This window comes from Panthera pardus, unplaced genomic scaffold (genome assembly GCF_024362965.1).
Source record: "Panthera pardus isolate Hobbes unplaced genomic scaffold, ASM2436296v1 HiC_scaffold_2, whole genome shotgun sequence".
Classification (NCBI taxonomy): Eukaryota; Metazoa; Chordata; class Mammalia; order Carnivora; family Felidae; genus Panthera; species Panthera pardus.
Window position 1 is genome coordinate 69,654,939 of NW_026526765.1, and position 22,598 is coordinate 69,677,536.

Genomic DNA, 22,598 nt, shown 5'->3' on the forward strand with positions numbered 1-22,598 from the left:
AGGGCTTGAACCCATGAACCGTGAGATCATGACTTGAGCTGAAGTCTGATGCTTAACTGACTGAGCCACCCAGGTGCCCTTACACACGTTAATTTATAATTGTCATAAGCCATTATATATTTTGAAAATACGGTCTGTATTCCTAGGGTTGACTTCTTTTAACAATGCCAGAGCTAAAGAAACTAGCGCTTGATGCAGAAGCAAAGATAGCATAGTGTAGTAGACTCCCAGATAGTTTGGTCACATACTTCAGTCAGCACTTCTTCCAATATATTTGCTTATTTACTTTTAAATTATAAATGTACTGTTAATCATGTCAGTCTTAAGGATGATACATGGTTACAGCAAGAGGTTTTTCAAGAGGAGATGTAACTTTTCAAATAGCTATCTTGATAGTTTTAAGGTTTTTTTGATGGATTGTCAGATCTGATTGTATTTTTCTGATATTACAGGGTTAACACAGTGCTTCACCAGAAGTATTACTTTGTCATTTTTATTTTGTGCTTATATTATTAATATTTTGTTTAATCTGCGGTTTCCTTGTAGGAATCTTCTGCAGCTTATTCGTTGTGTGAATAAAAACTAATTCACATCCATAATTGCACTGAACTGGGCACACAAAAACTGCCATATATGTCACAATATACTGAAAAAGAGCCAGCAGGTAAGCAGAGTGTCTTTGTCAGTCCCTCTACATTAAGGATTTTATATTTTTCTCCCTGGATACCTTAAGTACCATATATGACATGGAATCATGGTCTTTTTTTTTTAATTAATTAATTTAATATAATTTATTGTCAAGTTGGCTAACATACAGTGTATACAGTGTGCTCCTGGTTTTGGGGGTAGATTCCCGTGATTCATCACTTACATACAACACCCAGTGCTCATTCCAACAAGTGCCCTCTCAATGCCCATCACCCATTTTCCCCTCTCCCCTCCACCATCAACCCTGAGTTTGTTCTCTGTATTTAAGAGTTTCTTATGGTTTGCCTGCCTTCCTCTCTGTAACTGTTTTCCCCCCTCTCCCATGGTCTTCTGTTTAGTTTCTCAAGTTCCACATATGAGTCAAAACATACGATATCTGTCTTTCTCTGACTTAATTCACTTAGCGTAATACCCTCCATTTGGGATCATGGGCTTATATAAGGCCATTTTTGATCCATTTATTGAATATTTCTAAAGCTTAATTTCTAATTTTTGATATGAAAATAAGTATAAATAAAAATTGTTATATTTTTTGTACCCTCCCTTGGCTTCTGTTGTGCTTTCCGTTTTGGAGACTATTCCTTTGGAGGAGTTGTTAAGGGCACTAGTTCTGGAGTCATACTATTTGATTATTGGACAAGTTACTAAATACTTAATTTTACTCTTAATTTCTTGATTTTTAAAATGAAGTACAGTATCTGCCTCATAAGGCTTTTGAAGGGATTAAATAATATAATGTAAAACTTGATAACTGTATAAATACATGTTTGTTTTTTATTTGTGCTTGGAAGCATTTCTACTTACTTAATGCAGTAAAACAAAAATATGTAACTTTTCCATTAACTGACTATTTCATATACTGTGAGATAAGACTTTGTTTAGGGGTGTCTGGGTGGCTCAGTGAGTTAAGCATCCCAAATGGCGGTTCAAGTCCTGATCTCACAGTTAGTGGGTTAAAGCCCTGCATTGGGCTCTGTGCTGACATCTCAGAGCCTGGAGCCTGCTTCATGTTCTGTGTCTCTCCCTCTCGCTGCCCTTCCGCCACTCATGTTATATCTCTCTCAAAAATAACATTAAAAATTGTTTTCTAAATACTATGTTTAGTTCTTGTATAGTATATGTAAAATATCATTGATTAAAGAAACTTACACTTTTATATATATATATAGATATGGTAATGTTCTACTTAGTTACAGGTGCTACTGTTTACTACTGTGTATCCCTCAGCTGTCAGAACTTAGTATTTAAATAGTTGTTAAAGTGTTGATGGGTTTTGCTACCATAATGTTTACTGTAGTTTTGAAAGGTGAGGTAGCATGTCTTTGACTTGGCTCATTGCTGTTTTCTTGTGGATAATTTTATCTGACCCTAGTCTTTGGGATGTTTTATTATGGTCCAGTTATTTCTTCCTGATAGTACAGATGCCATTTAAAGAAGTTGCATGTTACCTTGGATAGAAATGTATTCACAATTAATGTAATTGTGCAGATGTGCTAATTAATGTAATATGCTAATAATTAATCCAGCAAATATGTGTTAAGCATTTATACATAAGGTACTTTACTTAGATAATTTGGAGGATCATTGTCTAATTCTTAATGAGCTTTTGCAGTATGACTTACGAATTTGGCATATGAAAAATCATTTTGGGTAGGTTATATTATAAAACTCTGAGACATCTTAAAAGTGCCAAACTTTAAAAGCTAATTTGGGGGGTAAAGAGGCCAATTAATTCTCATAACCTGATATTCATGTTTACACTTACAATGTTAGTAAGGTGCATGTAATGTTCAGTAGCAGATGATCTGTCAAGCAATAGCATATATGTTTAAACATTACCTCTACTGGTCACTGGAGTAAAGGTCATTTCATGCCTCTCTTATTTTTAACTCTGTTTTTCAGTAATGGATCAAGAATCCAGCAAGGCTGCCTGGCCCAAACCAGCAGGAGGATATCAGACAATCACAGGCAGGAGATACGGAAGAAGACATGCATATGTCAGTTTTAAACCATGTATGACCAGGCATGAAAGAAGTTTAGGTCGGGCTGGTGATGACTATGAAGTGTTGGAACTAGATGATGTTCCAAAGGAAAATTCCTCAGGTATGCAACATGGAGTTATAGAAGAGCTATTAATAAGCATGTAGGAATTTATCTTATAATATTAGAAATTATGTGTGGGTTTTATGTGTCTATGAATACAAATATACATATCCTATCAAGAAATTCTATTCTGATATTTTTATTAAATTTAATATGAACAATATATACATTTAAATATGGAAGAAAATAGAATACAGCTAGTTGTTAAAATATAACTGTATCATGACATCCTTCTGCTGTGGAGATTTATTTTTCAATCAAAAACTTTTTAATGTGAACTGAATATATTTTTCTCTGCATATTATGTTTAATAGCTTTCTTGTGTTAATTGTATCCCTAAATAATTTAGCTTGGCTAATTTAATCTCTTAAAACCATTTTATGAAATACAAGTGTCGAGTAATAGTTATTTAATTAAAATCTCTTATTCAGTAGTTTGAAAAAGTATTTTGCAGTGGGTGCCTTGGTGGTTCAGTCAGTTAAGCATCACTTCAGCTCAGGTCACAATCTCATGGTTCGTGGGTTTGAGTCCCACATTGGGCTCCACGCTACTTGGGATTCTCTCTCTTTTCCTCTCTCTCTGCCCTTCCCCAACTCATGCTTTCTCTGACTCTCAAAAAGTAAATAAATAAGCTTAAAAAAAAAAAAAGTACTTTGCAGATATCCAGGTAGTAATTACACATCTTTGGACTAGAGTGTAGTCTTCTGGTCTTGAGAAAATTTGGTAATTGTAAATTATTTTTACTGTCATTTATAAGTAAGAATCTGAATTATTAGTTAATGAGTTCACTCTGTTAAAGAAGCCTTTCTGTGATATGACAAGACTGCTCTTTTATAAATTTTTGTTCCAGCAAATCTCAGATGTCTTCATTATTTATTATTACATTAGTAGTGATAAAAGATAGGCTTAAAGTGATTTATGAAACAAATCTGATTTTATTCTTTTCTCAAGATTCTGACAAACTATGGCAGAGTCAACATGGTGATTTTTTTGTTGTTTTGCAATCATAGCTGTAACATAATTTAAGGGTAACTCATTATAGGTGTATTAAAAAATCCATTTTGGGGTAGAAATCTAATATATCTAGAGACTGAGATATAATTTTCTGAATTGACATCAAACACAATAGAGTTTCATTTCTGTTAGATGTGTAACCTGTTCCTTTATCTATCAAAAGTACTTGTGAAGTTTTTTTACTTGCACATAATAAAAGAAATGAAGTTTGAATTGTGCACCTTAACAACTAGAAGGGCACATTGGTTACCCTATGACTTGACTTATGCCTCTCACTGTGTAGTTTTTCAGTAGCCTCTCCTTTTAATGTCTTTTACAGAATGTTTTAGGTATCAGCAGTTAGCTAAAAGACTTCCAAAAGACATCTGAGAGAGGATATTGAATGGCTATACAATGGCATAAATGAACTCATAGGGTGACCAGTGGGCGCTCTCAGTTAAGTTCAGGGGCATAGAAGTACCTGTCAGAAATTCACTCATATTCAAGTGAGTAATGATTGGCATAATATCTTTTTAAATAGTCATTATTAAATAAAATTGTATCTAAAATTAATGTTTCCAAAAATGTTTTCTTTGTTCTCTATGAAGGTTCCAGTCCATCGGATCAAGTTCATTCTTCTTTACCCAACGGCCCTTTGTTTGAAAAAAGTGAAACAGAAATTCCCATTTGTGATACAACATTAAATCAAACCATTGAGAGCAGTCCATCCTTTGCTGCAGTACATCATAGTGAGGAAGGCAGGGAGACTTTAGGAAGCAGTACAAATCTTCATAATCACCCTGAGGGAGAATATACTCCAGAAGCTTGTGATGCTTCAAGTGTACAAAATGGAATTTCATTGGTTCATACTGACTCTTACGACCCAGATGGTACACACAGAGAGGCCAATGACCGTCTTCAGCTTTCTGCAGAAGTTGTGGAAGGTGGTGGATATCAGGAAGCACTGAGCAATACAGTATTTGAATTGGCAAATGGAGAGGTAGAGGCATACACTGGTCTTTCACCACCAGTTCCCTCTTTTAACTGTGAAGTAAGAGATGAATTTGAAGAGTTAGATTCAGCACCGTTAGTCAAAAGTTCTACTGGTGATACTGAGTTTGTCAATCAGAGCAATCAGGAATTTCAGAGCTCCTCTTCTGAAGATGACGTTGTTAGAAAGAAACAAGAAAATAATACTAGCCAGGAGAGTCAGAGAGAAAATGCAACTGAAGATTCAGTGTGTGCTCCTGGGCATATTTGCAGTGAACAAAATACTAGTGATAAGAACAAGAACCAGGGAAGTTCTCCTGAACAGGTAGTGAGACCCAAAGTTAGGAAATTGATAAGTTCAAGCCAGGTGGACCAAGAAACAGGTTTTAATAGGCATGAGGCTAAACAAAGAAGTGTTCAGAGGTGGAGGGAGGCTTTGGAAGTTGAGGAAAATGGCTCAGATGACCTCTTAATAAAATGTGATGACTACGATGGAGAACATGACTGCATGTTCTTGGATCCACCTTACTCAAGAGTTACACACAGGGAAACAGAACATAACCAAATTACAGCAGAAAGTGGAGCCACAGCAGGAAGGCAAGAAGTTGTGGATAACACCTTTTGGAATGGTTGTGGAGATTATTACCAACTGTATGACAAAGATGAAGATAGGTAAGATTTCATGCAGTGCTTTGTCAGATTGCATAATAAGCAAGGTGGTTTATTTCTGGTACCATTATGTTTGATGGATGGGCTCTGACATGGTCAGGGAATTAGATATTTTGACTTAGCAAATATGCCTATTTACTGAATGCTAACCATACATGCAAACTACTGGTTAGTTTTTCACAGAAACTTTCTTTGAAGCATTTTAGGAGTTCATAGAAATTGTAAGTTCAGATAATGATAATTAGTTATTACAAAGGATACAGATACTAATTATTTTAGTTCATAGTATTTCAGCTAATAAAATGCAGGGAAACATTTATTGTATTTTAAAAAAAATTATGTTAACCCATTCTGGGTTTAAAAAGTAAGATCACAGCAAATTTTGATAATATTGGATTAACTTTGTTAATATTTATTAATGTCACCTGTTTCTCTGTTCCTCCTGTTGCTCCTTTTGTCACTTGTGTTTTTTTGTTTGTTTGTTTTCACCTATTTTTATTTAGCATTTGATTTTTGGTCACAACTCTATGTGGTGTATATTATTATTTGCCCTGTTTATAGATGAGGAAACTGAAGCACAAGAGAGTTAATTTCTCAAGGTCACAAAGCTAGTAAATTTTGGAGCTGGAATTTGCATATCTGCTTACTGCCCAATCCAAACTTACAGTTTTTAAGAGAACATACAACCTTTCTTAAAATAAGCATTCTGGTTCTTCTTACATAGAATCCCTTTTTCCCCCCAAACTGTAAGACCATAGAAAGAAGAGAGAAATGGAAAATTTCTTTGTCCATCTTCTTTTCATTACCCTAGAGTCCAAACTTTCACATAACCTTTTGAGCTAGTTGAAACTGCCTATGCTCAGTTACAGTGCAGTTTCACGATTTTATTAACTTGTAGAAATACGATTACTTTTTTTTCAACTAGAAAGTACTACAAAAGAAGTTTTTCCTTTTGAATATGAATACATTTTATATATTTTATTTCACATCATAAAATTAATAAAATATATCTGGTTTCTTTGGGCAGATGGATAAAGCTTCTATAATACAGTGTAAGTGACTTGTAGAAACAAATGAAACGTAATTTCTACTGTCTTTTTAAGTTTGTAAACTTCAAGGGTTGGCAGACAATATTTATATAACCTACTATTTTTTAAGCTTAAGGTAAAATGAGTTAAGAACTTTGGCCTAACTTAATTCTGTTTTTTCAGTTAAGGTCCACAAAATTCTTAAAATGGAAATTGACAACAAAACCTAAATTGGTGTTAATTTGATGCAGATCTGGATCTGAACTAACATAAGGCCTTTTTTTGAAGCAGTCATAACAGTTTGCTGCAGAAATATCAAAGTGTTTGATTACTGAGTTTTTGACTTGGACCCCACTGGGAATTATTAAGTAGTATTTGTAAATCTCGGAGAAAAAGAATCTGAATTCCAAAACATACTCAGTCCTAAGATTTTTGGATTTGATTGTAAACCTTTGGTATACCTCTAGGTTACTATTGAAAAAAATAATAACATCAATTTTTAATCTTAGATAACTTACCTTTTTGAAAGTATAAGATTTTTTTCCCGCAGTTACATTTCTGCTTTCCTGAAGGAACTAATTTATATGGCCATTCCTTCATCATTGGCACCACTGATCAAAAATAATAAAAACCTCTTTTTTGTGTGTGCGTTTTATAGTCAGGCCTAATGTCATCTAATTCAGTTGATGAAATTTTTGCATTGCAACCTCAAGAGTAATTTTCTTGGCTCTTGGTTTTGAAGTTGTTGGTTTTTGTTTTTTGGGTTTTTTGTTTGTTTGTTTGTTTGTTTTTTTTTCTGGTCAGTAGCATTAGCATTTTATTTGCCTGGAATGACGGTTGGACTTTTAACAGTTATAGGGTATTGTTTTAGTATGTTTATTTATAATTTGTCTCCTTAAGTGATATGTCAATATTCTAAACAATGATAGGTCTTTACAAACAATATACAGATGAGAAAAACACAGTTAATGGAAACTTTTTTTTCTTTTGACTTTTTAGTACTATATTGACTTAAAGAGCCTGAAGTTAGGGTGTGCTTAAAAGATGGAACTAATTTTGGAGCAATCTTTTCTTTTTTTCTCCATTTATTTTTGAGAGACAGCGTGAGTGAGGCAGGGGCAGAGAGAGAGAGACACAGAATCCGAAGCAGGCTCGAGGCTCTAAGCTGTCAGCACAGAGCCCAACACAGGGCTTGAACCCACGAACTGCAAGATCATGACCCGAGCCAAAGTTGGACTGACTGAGCCACCCAGGCACCTCTTTGTAAAAAAATTTTTTAATGTGTATTTATTTTTGAGAAAGAGAGAGAAACTGAGCATGAGCGGGCGATGGGCAGAGAGAGTCAGAGACACAGAATCTGAAGCAAGCTCCAGACTGAGCTGTCAGCACAGAGCCTGATGTGGGGCTCGAGCCCAGGAACCTTGAGATCATGACCTGAGCTGAAGTGGGATGCTTAACTGACTGAAGCACCCAGGCACCCCTGGGGGCAATCTTTAAGACACATTGAAATACCAGAAATACTTAGGGGTTTTTGTTTTGTTTTTGTTTTTTGAAAACTACCATCACAAGAATAACTTCTCAAGGAAAATGGCTCTACATTTGCATCTGCAAGCCTTGAGATATGATTAGGACCTCACTTCAGTAGTCTGGACAATTTTGAGGAGTAATTCTATTTCTGTGCTACTGTTTCCAGTTCCTCTACTCTCAGCTCCCTGCAAAGGATCACAATTGCCAGAATGCCTTTTAATATGGTTTCAGATAAAGGTTGAAGTCTAATAACCATACATTCCAACTTAGTTTCATTTTGCCACTTGTTCATCTACTAGATGTTTTACTATACTTTGGCTGAGTTCTGATAATAGCAGATTGCAAAAATGGGGAAATAGTGATTCTACAATAAGTGTCTTGAGAAGGAAAGTATAAACATCCTTTCCCTTGAGTCTGTAAGATTCTTTCTGAGTTTTCTCTGCTTTGTAAAACTTAAAGATGCTTTACTTGAAAATTTTTTTTGCCATGTTTGTATTATAATAGCTGCAAATAGAACCCTCTTATCCAGAACATAACTAAAATCACTGTGACGTTTTTAGTTATAGGAATTTTAGCCACTTTTAAAAAATACAGTTCAAAAATATGTATAGCTCATACTTTCTTTAAAAGTGAAAAGTATTTGAATGAATGCATGATCCATTTCTTCCTGAAAACTTTTAACTGATCACTTAATCATACCTGAAACATTACACTTTATGGAATAAACATTGCAGCTGGTAGAATTGCTCTGAGCTGTTTGATAGTAACTGAACACCACCTTATTAAATTAGAATTGTGAGGGGAATTTTAATAGGCAGTATGTAATTACCAGACTTGGAATTAGACCAAAGAGCTAAGGTTAACATCCTGCTCTTTTGAAATATACCCTGAGAACTTTAATGACTGTTTGAGGACAAGATCTTGAGTTTAAAAGAACCTTTTAACCATGCCAGCACATTTTAACCTTGGACCTAACTGTTTGAAGGAAGAGGCATGCCATCCGCTGACTATTTCTTATACCACTTGAGGTTTCTTTCAGAGCTTTTGACATTGAATAAAAGTTAAAAACCTTACCTGAGATAAAAATGTCAGGACAACTTTTTGTTATTGATGATGTTGGGAAAATAAAAGGAATATTTGCCAATTAGTTGATTTCAGTTTGATATATTCGAAAAGGATTTATTGAAATCCTTCTAAATGTCAGACTTTGTCCCAGGTACTCTGTAAATGCAAATAATAATGATCCCTGTTCCCTGGCTGTTCACCAGCCTTATGAGGAAGACAGAATATACAGATAATTATCATGAGACTGAATTAAGTTTCTTTCCTCTTCTATATAAGTTAGTTGAGAGCCACGAAGAAGGAGCTCCTTTGATATCCATGTATTCCCAACAAATGAAGCAACTATGAGCAGCCAAAGCAAAGATCTGAAAGCATATGCTTTAACATTTTAGCTTTTTTTTTTTTTTTAACGTTTATTTATTTTTGAGACAGAGAGAGACAAAGCACGAATGGGGGAGGGGCAGAGAGAGGGAGACACAGAATCCGAAACAGGCTCCAGGCTCTGAGCTGTCAGCACAGAGCCCGACGCGGGGCTCAAACTCACGGGCCGCGAGATCATGACCTGGGCCGAAGTCGGACGCTTAACCGACTGAGCCACCCAGGCGCCCCACATTTTAGCTTTTTATCTTGTTTCCAAGTTCATGAAAGTTAGAGCATATTAGGCATAAATAGCTTTGTTCCTCAGGCATTTTAAGGGGTTATAGATTACAATATTCTGATGTTTAGGGAAAAGACCGGAAAACTGTAAAAGGCAGGCACAATTCAGAAAGAACCATCTGGACTTTGCTAAATTAAGCAGCCTTATGGATTTGAACAACTACCATTTGTATCACTGTATTGTAACAGTTCACTGTTAATAGGGGTAAGATGTCCCAGACTGCTTAGATTATGTTCAGTATACTGTCTGAAAATGCAGATATGATGTATCTTAACATAATGTCCATCCAGAGTATTTTCAATAAAATTCAAAAGGTGGTTTTGATCCTCAGATAACAAAATTATCTAAAATTCACTTTTCTCTTAGCTTCTATATAGTTGATTTTTTATCGATGTGAAAATGCCAGGGAAGACTAACAAACCAGTTCCTTGGGGGATTTGAGGAATAAGAGCTTGCTTTTGGATGCTTTTACTTCTATATCTTATTTCTACTTAAGATTTATACTACATAAATTATTTTGTCTAGAAATCATATGTAATTGTATCCAATATGTGAAAAGAGGTGGGTTTTTTGTTCACAGTTGAATGTGTGAAATGTAACATTTGAGTAAGTTAATAGTTGTCTGCTTTTGAATACAGCTCTAAATGCTAATAGGAGACAATCCTATTGAAAAACTGTATAAAAATCAAAGTGGTACTTGAGAATTTAAAAATGTTTAACTAATTTGCATTTATATTCCAGGACAAGGGTTCTCACTATTCCATGATTGTTTTGTGCTATTTATTCTGTTGCTTATTCTCCTTGAAAAGTTATTTTTAAATCTTTTCTCTTTCTGCTTTCAGTTCCATATACTCCTGTCACCCTTAGTAGATAACTTTGTTTCTTGCTTTCTTAGAGATAGTAAAAAAATTAAATCTGAACTTTCTTGTTTTCCTCTTCTCCATATTACGATGTTAGTATCCATTTCTGTTTTTAATTTTTTCTTCAGTGAAGGGTGGTGACTTTTCTCATTCTGCATCTGTAGTCATATCTGACCCCTGAATTTATTATTCTTATGCCAAAGTTGCTTCCTTCTACCACATTCTGTAATTTTTCTAAATCCTGAGGGGGAAACCTTTACTTGATTTTGCTTTTCCTTTAACCAGTTGCCTGTTTGTTTTCTTTTCCATTGTTGAATTCTCAGAATAAATGTCCTATACCCACTCTATTTCTGCACTCTGCACTTTTAAATGCATTGAAATCTTAACTCCTAGTAGTATCTGTATATTCTATAATGTGAACAGTGACCTCCTGTTTCTCAAATCCAATTGACTTTTCTTGGTACCATTTTTTGTTTTTTTGTTTGTTTGTTTTACTTTAGTGCTACTACTGAGCAATTTGCTCACCCTTTCCTGCTCCATGATATCTCTTCCATTTACCTGTGTTTGGTTTTTCTTTGCTGTGTCTTCGCTGGATGGACCACAGGGGTCTGCAAATATTTTAGGCTTTGTGGACCGAAAGGCAAAATCAAGGGTATTATACAGGTATTTCTATAACCACTTAAAAATGCAACAAAACAAAATAAAAACATTCTTAGCTTCCAGGCCACTAAAAAACAGACAGGTGGCCAGATTTGGCTCGTGGGTCAGGGCATAGTTTGCTGACCCCTGGTATAAAGAGACACTAAAACTAAAGTTGATTGGGTGACCAGAAAGCTGATATTTCCATTCAGTAAGACAAACCAAGGATTTAGAGTAGATTTTCTGCGGTAGAGAAGAAAGAAAAATGGTGGTGTGCTGTTGGAAATCCGATTGAAATGTCGAAGCACACAGCTTGTATAATAAAGTAACTGTCACCTTTATTAAATGTTTACCATTTTCCAAAAATTGTGCTAAACATTTTATCTACATTGTTCACTTAAATACCTTTGTAGATCTGAAAAGGAAATATAGCATTTAAATTAAAAAAATATTAAAAATGATTTGCTAACAGTTATTGATGGGTTATCATTTATCAGACACTGTTAAAACATTGTGTGTATATTAACTCATTTGCTTTTTATATGAACTCAGGGAGTTATTAGATACTACTATCAAATTCACCTGATGTGTGAGGTGATAAAGGCACAGAAAAGTTAAGTAATGTCACAGCTTTAGTAAGTGGTGTATTCACAACCAGGCAGACTGAATCCAGAACCTGTGTCCTCAACTACTGAACCTCAAGACACAGCATTAGTGGACACCTGGAGCAAAAATTGTGAGGGCAGTAGGCAGATGGCTGAATTTTGTGAAATACTGCTTTAGGAAAAAAGTGAAGGATTTGGAGTAATTTGATATAAATTGAAGCAATAGCGATAATTCAGAATACATTTTTAAATTTTTTTTTTTAACATTTATTTATTTTTGAGAGAAAGAGACAAAGTGCAAGCAGGGGTAGGGGCAGAGAGAGAGGGAGACACAGAATCCGAACCAGGGTCTCAGCTGTCAGCATAGAGCCCAACTCGGGGCTCGAACTCACAAACTGAGGTCATGACCTGAGCCGAAGTTGGACGCTTAACCGACTGAGCCACCGAGGCGCCCCAGAATGCATCTTTTAAGTGAGTTGAGTGAGATTAAACTTAGGGACAACGATTAACAATTGACTGTCTAGGTGTAGGTTTAGAGGAAAATAACTTGAGCCAGGGTTTTTAGGAGAAATGGAGAAAAAGGAGTCATTTTACAGAAGGAATGGAAAATAAAAAGGACTTAAACATGGGGTTTTGTGAGGAGTCAAAGACCTGTGATTTTCAGCTTGGGAGTAGGGAAATACCCTTAGAAAGAAACTCAAGAAAGGAGTTACCTGTCAGATGAGTTTTGCTTTATAACTTTTGAAAAGAAGGGTGAAAATCTAAAAATGTTTGGTGCACAGTTAGTGATTATGAAAGCCAAGTGGTCGGGGCTGAGGATATATTAAAAGTTAGTTACTTAGAGGTGAAGGTTATGTATAATGAGTAGTAATAATACAGGCCAGGGATCTGCAGACTTTTTTCCTAAAGGACCAGATAGTAAATATTTTAGATTTTGCTAAGAGGCAAAATTAAAGATAAAGTTGTAAAAAAAAAATTGTAACTCACTGACCATAAAAAAACAGGTAGAAGGACCAAATTTGTCTGAAAGGCTATGTCACCAGTCTGTGACATAGGCTTCTTAAATATATTGACTATTGATCATAAGCATGCTTTTTATATTAAAATTTGTAAATACTCCATCAGTTATTTCATTAAGCAAAAAAAAAAAAAATATTACAAACTTTTTAGGTGTTGTTTTGCTGGACAGGATCATAAAATGTTTAAAATATGAGGTTTTTGTTTAAGTAAAATTGCTATAAATTAATAAATTTTAGCTGAATTGTTAAAGATGTCAAAATTGGAGCTAGTAATTTAGCTTTAAAGATGACAGTCTAAGGAGCGCCTGGTTGGCTCAGTCAGTTAAGCCTCGGACTTCAGCTCAGGTCATGATCTCAAGGTTTATTTAGTTCATGAGTTGGAGCCCTGCATCAGGCTCTGTGCTGTCCGTGCAGAGCCCACTTCAGATCCTCTATCTCCCCCTCTGTCTACCCCTACCTGGCTTGCACTCTCTCACTCTCTCAAAAATAAATATACATTAAAACAAAAAAGTAAGAGCTTACCCCTGATGTTTTGGGGTGCCTGGATGGCCATTCGGTTGAGCATCCAACTTCGCCTCATGTCATGATCTCACGGTTTGTGAGTTCCTGCCCCGCATCAGGCTCTGTGCTGACAGAGCCAGGAGCCTGCTTGAGATTCTGTGTCTCCCTCTTCTCTCTGCCCCTCCCCCATTTGTGCTCTGTCTCTTTCAAAAATAAATAAACATTAAAAAAAATTTTTTAAATAAAATTGAGAGGTTTCATAGGCCAGGAAACTTCATTCAAAAAGTCTTTTTGAACTATTTTCTATGTTAAATTTTTATACTGGAGCAAGTATAGAACTGATTTATTTGATCTTAGATTGTTTTTTGGGTTAGAGAAAATTTAACAAAATATAAGCAATTGGGCTTCTATCCAACTGAAAGAACACCTTTTACTTGCTATGCCAGAGCTATGTAAAATTCCTTCTCGAGAACGTGACCTGCTGCCCATCATTTGCTGACAATTGGAAGTTGATTTTTTTTTTTTTTTTACTTCTAACTCCTCAGAGCTTACATTACTGCCGCTTTTTCTTAATAGCATCTTGATCTCCTGGATTCATCTGTTCAGAGAAGGAGGAACTCATTAGACTAGTTAATATATCAATAATATAACCATTAGTAATATATCATCATAAAGAAAAGGTAATTTCTTACCGATTATCACTTCTTTCAGAAACTAAAATTTATTAATTTTTTGTTTCTCAAAAATCAAGGCACAAAGGGAAGTTTTTAAGGGGATTCTTGACCAGAATGGTTGATACGGTTGGAAGGGGCATTTAAGATTTATTTTCACCATTAATAATATTTTAACCTTTGTAGTACAAGATGACTAGTACTTAAAGAGTCATTAAATGAAACCAAATTAACCAAAGTTAAATACAACCAAGTCATTTTCTGAGGTTCTTCATTAACCCTATTATCATCCCTTTGGTTCCTTATCTAAATGTTCTCTTGAATTGAAATTTATTTTGTGTTCATAGTCCTACCAAAGGACTTCAGTAAAGATTTGTCTCTGCTGCTTTTTATGAATTTGAATTTCCTTTTAAAATCTTGTGTAAAAAAGGAAGGAAAAAATAGTTAAGCTTTTAAAAGATGGTAATAGAAATTTGTTCATAGAGGATAGGATTTCCATTGTCAATATGTAATTAGAAAGTTGTTTTAGTCAGGTCAGATGAGTAATAAATCTATTATTATTTATTCCAGAGCATTTAATTTATGGTTGCCAAATTATATTTAAATTTTTATTTAGAAATATGTCTAATAAATGAAGAACTTCTATCTAAGCAACATGGAATTACTTACTTTAGTGAAGAAAATCATAAATCGATAATTCTGTAACTTGCCATGTGCTATATTCATTTGAAAAAGTTACATTCTGCTGAATGTATTTATTTTTAAAATATTTTTTAAATTGAATTAGCACCTGATGAATCGTGTGGCATCAGTCATCCACTCGATACCACGATGTCTTCAAATGGTAAATGCACATATAATGACGATTATAATGACAATTTATTTTCTTTCTGTTCTGAATTTGCAGTTCAGAATGCAGTGATGGAGAGTGGTCTGCTTCTTTGCCTCATCGATTTTCTGGTACTGAAAAAGATCAGTCGTCAAGTGATGAAAGCTGGGAGACTTTGCCAGGAAAAGATGAGAATGAACCTGAACTACAGAGTGATAGCAGTGGTCCTGAAGAAGAAAACCAAGAATTATCTCTACAGGAAGGGTATGTTTTGTTTAACAGTGAGGTTTATTTATATGTATTGTACAAGAATGGTATACATCACTTCCAAATGTTGGATATGCTTTTGATCCCATATACAAGCCCTATGTAGGACCAGTAAGTCCTACTGAGTTTTTTCATTATGCTTTTGGTGTTTTGTTTGTTTGTTTGTTTGTTTTAGTGTTTATTTTTCAGAAAGAGAGTGTGAGCGGGGGAGGGACAGAGAGAGAGGGAGACACAGAATCTGAGGCAGACTGCAGGCTCTGAGCTGTCAGCACAGAGACTGACATGGGGCTTGAACCCACGAACCGTGAGATCAATGCACCCCAGTGCTTTTGGTGTTTTACAAAGAACAATTAAATTGAAAATTTTAGTAATTTAATTATCTTTTATTGAGATACAGTATACATTTCTACTTTGCTTTAAAGAAAATTAGGGCATTTAAAAGATTCTTTTGGTTGAGTTAGGTATGAGTTTAGAGCTGCCGTTGCCAAACAATGGAGAAAGGGCAGCCTCAAGATGGAAATCGGTGATTTATTCACAGAAACAGAGAAAGTTACAAATGTTGAGGTTTTAATATTTGCCTAATCGCATCAGATGGTATTTCTGAAATCAGTGATTGATGGTAAACACTTTTGTCTTTTCTTGGTTTTAATGAGAATGCTCTACTACAGGGGTTGTCAGACTTACACTGTGAAGGGCTGCATGGTGTTTTCAGTTCATATGCCAGTGTCTTATTGCAGCTACTCATCTCCAGTGTTGTAGTGTGAAAGTAGTCATAGACAGTATGTAAATGAATGAGTGTGGCTGTCTTCCAGTAGAATTTTATTTATAAAAACAGGTGGCAGGCTGGAAATAACCCATGGGTTCACAACCCTTGCTCTAATATTTCCCAAGTAAGAATGATTCTGGCTTTTAGGTTGATTTTATACACACACACACACACACACACACACACACACACACACACACACAATTGTTTTCTTCTAAATCACACTAAGGAAATATCCCCCGTTACTATTTTATAGGTTTCTAGCAAGAATGTTTGTTAAATTTTATTAAAGTTTTTTTAGTGTCAGTGGAAATGATCATAGTGATTTTTCACCTTTGACCTAATGATCATGAGGAATTATTTTATTATTAGATTTCCTAATAGCCACTTACCCTTGCTTCTTGACATAAACATGATCATATAGTCATGAAATGTTTGAGCTGCTGGATTCTGCTTGCTAATATTTGACATAGGATTTTTATGTTGAGATTCATATGTGCAGATTGTCTCATTTTTTGTCTCAAAAACAGTTTAATACTTGCTTTGCTAAAACAATGTGTGCTTTTTTTTTTAACCCTTTGATGTTTAGCTTATTTATTCCTTTAAAGGTTGTTTAAAAATTTAAACAGCTTATTCTTTTAAAGGTTGTTGGTATTGTGAAACCTTGGCTTTGTGTTTTCTGAGGTAGTTTGTCTTTGTTAATTTAAATTTTTTTTCCTGATAATTGGTTGGTTCTAATTTTTAGTCTCTCATGGAATCTGTTTTGGTAAATGGGTTTTCTTAACTCTTTCAACTTGGACTAATGGTAAAGTTTGTTCTCAAAGGTTTAAGTTTCCAGCTTGAAATTAATTCTGTAAGAAATAAAATACATTAGAAAATCTGTAAAGAAAGAAGTTTACAAACATAATTGATATTGACAGTGATTGAAATGGTGTTTATTTTTCTTTTCTGATTTTATGTTTGATCTTCTTGAATCACTATTAGTTTACTATTAGTAAATTTTTTATATATAATTTGTGATACAATTATTCATTCAACATATATTTATTGAGCATTTAATATGTACCAAGCATTGTGCTGGATCCCATGATTATATCCATGAACAAGACAAACTAATTCCCTCCTGAAGCTCACAATGTGGTGGGAGACGCAGATATTAAACAAAATACAAACATGCTAAATTATAAACTGCGATGGTTACGGTAAAGGAAAGCAAACCTTGTGTCAGAGAAGGTAACTGGTAGGGCCTACATTAATTAGAGTGGCCATGGGCTACTTATCTCAGGAACTGACTTTTGAGCTGGGCTCTAAAAGATGAGAATTAGTGGTTGAGGAAGAGCTCTCTAGGCATAAGGAAAGGTAAGAGCAGAGATACTGAAAATGAAAAGGCTTGCCATGTATGAAGGTAGTGGGACTGAAGTGAATGAGTGAAAGGAAGAGTGACATGAGATGAGGTGCGCAGATACCAAACTATGCAGGATAGATAGCCTCTGGAATTTATTCATAGAGCAGGGAGATTTTAAGTGAAGAGTTAATTGTCACACATTTATATAAGATCACTCTAGTTGCTTTGTGGAGATTGAAGTACAAAAGAGGGGAAGGTTGGCCTAGGGTATTAGACTGGGGGATGGTAGTGAGGATTAAAAAAAGTAAACAAGTTTGAGCATGTTTTTGAGTGATCAATAATAAGGTAGATTGGGTGTGAGATGAGGGAGAGTGAGCAATCAGTTATGGCAGGTTTTCTTGGTTTGAGCCTTAGGTAGTTATTACTGTACTGACTGAGATGAGAAGGTGTGGGAGAGGAATGGGAAGTAAAAACTTTTTTTGAAAGTTTTAAGTGCTATTTAGACATACAGTGTAGATGGTAAGTAGACACTTTGATATTTAAGTTTAAAAGATCCTGGACTGTAATTAGATATAGATAGATACAGAGATATATAGAGATTGAGATAGAGATATATAGATATGTGATGTGGAGGTCATCAACTACTTGCACTGATACCCTACAGTAATAAAGCCCAGTAATTCATTAAAAAAAAATAGAAGTTGGGGTGCCTGGGTGGCTCGTTTGGTTGGGTGTCTAATGCTTGGTTTCTACTCAAGTCATGATCTCAAGGTTCAGGAGATCAAGCCCCTCATTGGGCTCTGCACTGACAGCACATAGCCTGCTTGGGATTCTCTCTCTTTCTCTCTCTCTCTGTCTCTTTCTCTCTCTGCTCCTCCCCTGCTCTTTCTCTCTCTCTCAAAATAAATACACTTAAAAAAAAAAAGTAAAAGTGAGGGGACAGAACTAAACAGTGGACAGCAGTGGTATTTAAGTTGAAAGGGGAAAGATCAAAGTTGAATTGTATTGTTTGGGAGAGGGTTCAAAGTTAACTTTTGACATAAGAATAAAGAGTATATGTACTAGAGACCTGTAGAGGAGGAAAAAAGGAATTAAGACATGGAAAAAGATATTTACAGTCAATCCAAATAAAAGTAAAGAAAGAGAAAAAATCATTAAAACGGGGAAAAAAAAGAAATGGTAAAAGTAATATGGAACAAGTCCTGTAATAAATATAATTGCCTAATCTCTGCTTATAAAAATCAAAGCTTCAAATCAGTTGGAATTTTTTTAAGTTAAATGTGTTTTACAAAAGATGAACTTAAAGCATAGGTATACAAACTGAAAATAAAAGGATAGACAGTGGTATTTCAAGCAAATGCAAACTAAACAAAAACGGAACAGTTACATTAGCATTAGCAAAGTAGACTTCATTATTGACGAGAATGAGGGGTCAGTATGTAGTAAGTCCAGTTTACCAGTAAAATGTAACAGTTTTAAATTTGAATGCATCTAATAAAATAGACTCAAAATATGTAAGTCAAAATGTAACGAAACTGGAGAATATTGACAAATTTACTATCATTTTGGGAAACTTTTTAATACTTTTCTCAACTGCCTGTAATTCATGGATATAAGAACTTCATCCGTCTTTAGCAGATTTGAACAACTGATTTAAGCCCAGTTTAATGAACAGTCCAGTTTATGGAATACACAAACACACAAAAACTGAGCATGGACTAGGCTGCAGAGCACAGGTTAACACATTTCAAAGAATCAATATCCTACAGACCAGCAAAAATATAAAAAATTTAAAAATCCATGCATTTAAAATTATTCATCCTTCTAAATTACCAGTAAAAAACAAAAAAGAAATTACAATTGAAGTCTAAAATGCTCATAACTTACCGGTTTTGAGAATGCCACCAATCAGAATTTGACGGATTGGAGTGAAATTGGTAAAGGGAAATTTATCTTTATAAAATACGTACATTAGAAAAGAAGAAAACTTGAAAATGGAGAAGCCATGCATTTAACTTAAAATGGAAAAGAAACATTAAAATAAGGAAAATAAGGGAATAAAAATTAGAATTAGGAAAGATAAAAGCAAAACTCAATAAGTTAGAAAACAGGATAGAGAGGATCAAAGAAATCAGAAGGTGATACTTTGAAAAGATTAAGAAAAATAGACAGTCCACTTGGATAGTGAACAAGAAAATAAAGGCAAGGCACAAATAGATAATACATATAGAAGTGTATACAGCCACGAAGTGTATACAGCCACAAGTACATTAAAGATTGGATAGACTAAGAATAGTACTATGAACTTTGTAGCAGTAAATTTGAAAGCTTAGAAGAAATTGAGAAATTTTTAGAAAAATACAATTCACCAAAACTTGTAGGAAGCCTGAATAATATTATACGTATTACAGATATGTAATTAGTAGTTTAAAATCTTACTGTGGAGAAAATACCCAATCCAGATGGTTTTAGAGCCAGATTCTCTTAAACTAAACTTTCAAGGATCCACTCTTCAAGATAATAGAAAAAGAACTATTTCTCCAAATCATTCTAAGGCCAGTATAACCCTAATACCGAAAGAGTATGTGAAGAAAATTATAAACCTATATCATTCATTAACATACATGTCAAAATCTCAAACAGAATTATTGGAAATCTGAATTTGTAAGTATATTCTTTACAGATAAAACTCAATTACCAATCTGAGTTTATTCCAGAAATGCAAAAGTGATTTAATGTAGAATACCTGTAAATGTAATTCACCACATTAGCAGAATACAGGAGAAAATTCATATGATAAATTCTGTAGATACAGGAAAAAAAATCACTTAGTAATGTTCAAGACCTCATCGTGATAAAAACTCAGAAACTAAGATCAGAACAGTTGACCTGATAAAATGTATCTCCCAAAATAAATCAGTAGATATCATTTTTAGTAATGAAGCATTAACTCCCCCCCCCCCCCGCCCCCCAAAATCAGGAGCAAGGCAAGGGTGTTGCTCATAGCACCATTTCAGTAGCCATTGTCGTGGAGATCTTGATGGTCACGGCATGATGGGAAGATAAAAGAAGAGGAACTGAAAATGAAAAGGAAAGAAACTAGTAGAATGTATTTATAGAATACAGAGTGTTAATGTGCAGGATATAAAGAATTCCTAGAAATCAGGAAGAAAAACTGATAGTCTAATTGCAAAATGTTCAAAAAATTGAGCAGATGATTCACTGAAGAGGAAATATTAATGAATAAAAATATCAAAAGATACATAGATCATTAGTAAATTAAGATCACAAGGAGGTATCATTTTTTAGCTACCCATTGGATTAACAAACAGGAAATTTAACAATATCAGGTGTTTTGGAGGATATGAATGCTTGTTGAGATGTGAAGTAGGTCATATTAACTAAAATGCTATAATAATTTTAACATTTTGCATCGTGCACTATCAGCAGTTCCACTTTTAGGTGTATACTCTGGAGAAACTTCCTCATGTGGCCCAGGAGTTGTGTACAAGAATGTTCGTTGCAGTATTTTTCATGAAAGCTATGAACTGGATATTACCCTAATATTACTTAACAGGAGAAAAGTTAGTGGTGTATTCATACAGGGAGTGTTACACAGCAGTGGGAATGCATGAGCCCCACTTATATGCAAAACATGGATGAATCTTAGAGGTACAATATTGAATGAAAGCAACCATTTCTAGAAAAATAATGTGTATGATCTCTGTTTCACAAAGTTTAAAAACAAGAAGTTAAATATCTTGTTAAACTATACAAAACTAGTGAAAACTTCTTTCAGAAAACAATGGAATGATAAGAGCATTCAGATAGTACTTTTTTTCTGGGGGGGTGAAGTCAAAGGGATAGGATAGGTATGGGGCACAAGATGTATGCTAGTCAGTGATAATATTCTAGTTTCTGCTTTGGGTGCTAGGTTTATGGATATTCAATATAATGTACTTTATAACTTAAATCGATTGTTTATCTTTTTCATTTGGGGAAAAGAACTAAAAAAATGAAGGGAATTGAAGGTAATAGAGCAGAGACAGTTATCATACCTAACCTAACTCTTTACAAAAGGAAGGAGCCATAGATAGATGCTGGGCCTAAGAAAATGTTGTCTTCACTTCGCTACACTGGACACGTGATTGTTTGCTTATAGAATGTTCCAGAGAATAACTGACTAATAATTATAGGAAAGATAAACTGAAGTCCTTGAGAAGATAAGGATTAGGCTCCATATCTCAAAGAGAGAACCTTTAGGAGGTGAGACTTGCAGTGTAATTAAGTGGGAAGGTAGCAGGTAGGTACAAGTGTAGGTAAATCTGTAGGTTTGCTGGTGGGAAGAAAAGAGGAGTCTCTGGTGACTTCAGTGTCCTCATTGTTACTAGATATTGAGGATGGGGAGGATAGGAAGATTGTCAAATTGAAGGAAAGAAGAAAAGGTTGGGAATAGGCTTTCAGAGAGGTAGACAACAAACTTACTAGGTAAACATTGAATAATTACTGGACAATATTCAATGTCCATTTAAAATTTGTGTTTTTGAATTTAAATTAATACATCACACGTGTTTTTAAGTTTTTGCCACTGTTTTGTTAACTTTACAAACTCTTTATGTAACTACTCTTAAAATTTTTTTTTAAAAATTTAATAAATATTTTGCCCTTCCTGTTAACACTGAATTTATTAGGATAAGGAAACATTTCTTCAAATTAGGTGCTGGGGTTCCATCTTTGTGACTGGATGACATGGAACCAGAGTACCATTGATTTTATAAGCTGTAATTCCCTTTGAGGCTTTTTTGATTCTTAATTAAAATTTCAGTTACTTTCTTTATTTATTTAAAAAAAATTTTTTAATGTTTATTTTTGAGAGAGAGAGACAGAGTGCAAGTGAGGGAGGGGCAGAGGGAGAGGGAGAGACAGAATCCAAAGTCGGCTCCAGGCTCCAAGCTGTCAGCACAGAGCCTGATGCAGGGCCCGAACCTATGAATGGTGAGATAATGACCTGAGTGGAAGTCGGAGAATCAACTGACTCAGCCACCCAAGCGCCCCTCTGTTACTTTCCTTGCTACTTTTTTTCATTACTATTTTGTGTTTATTTATTTATTTTGAGGGTGGGAAGAGGCAGAGAGAGAGGGAGACAGAATCCCAAGCAGGCTCTGTGCTGTCAGTGCAGAGCCCCGTGTGGGGCTTGAACTCATGAACCATGAGATCATGACCTGAGCTGAGGTCTGATGCTTAACCAACTGAACCACCCAGGTACCCTTCTTACTGCTTTACCTCCAAGATAGGGGTTTGAAATCTTAACCATTTGCTATACAATTAGAATTATTAAAAATGAGCTTATACCTAAAG

General features: G+C 34.8%; 1 protein-coding gene across 2 annotated transcripts in view; it reads left to right on the forward strand.

Moving 5' to 3' along the window:
• Positions 1-22,598, forward strand: part of PJA2 (praja ring finger ubiquitin ligase 2) — a 69,507-nt gene that overhangs the window by 18,334 nt on the left and 28,575 nt on the right. Inside the window, exons 2-5 of one of the 2 annotated variants that reach the window (XM_019450527.2) lie at positions 547-664; positions 2,611-2,811; positions 4,413-5,466; positions 14,941-15,126. In XM_019450527.2, the coding sequence (XP_019306072.1) occupies positions 634-664; positions 2,611-2,811; positions 4,413-5,466; positions 14,941-15,126 (1,472 nt within the window). In that variant the 5' untranslated portion in view covers positions 547-633. The remainder of the gene's footprint in view (positions 1-546; positions 665-2,610; positions 2,812-4,412; positions 5,467-14,940; positions 15,127-22,598) is intronic. The other variant, XM_019450526.2, reaches the window with a different exon arrangement.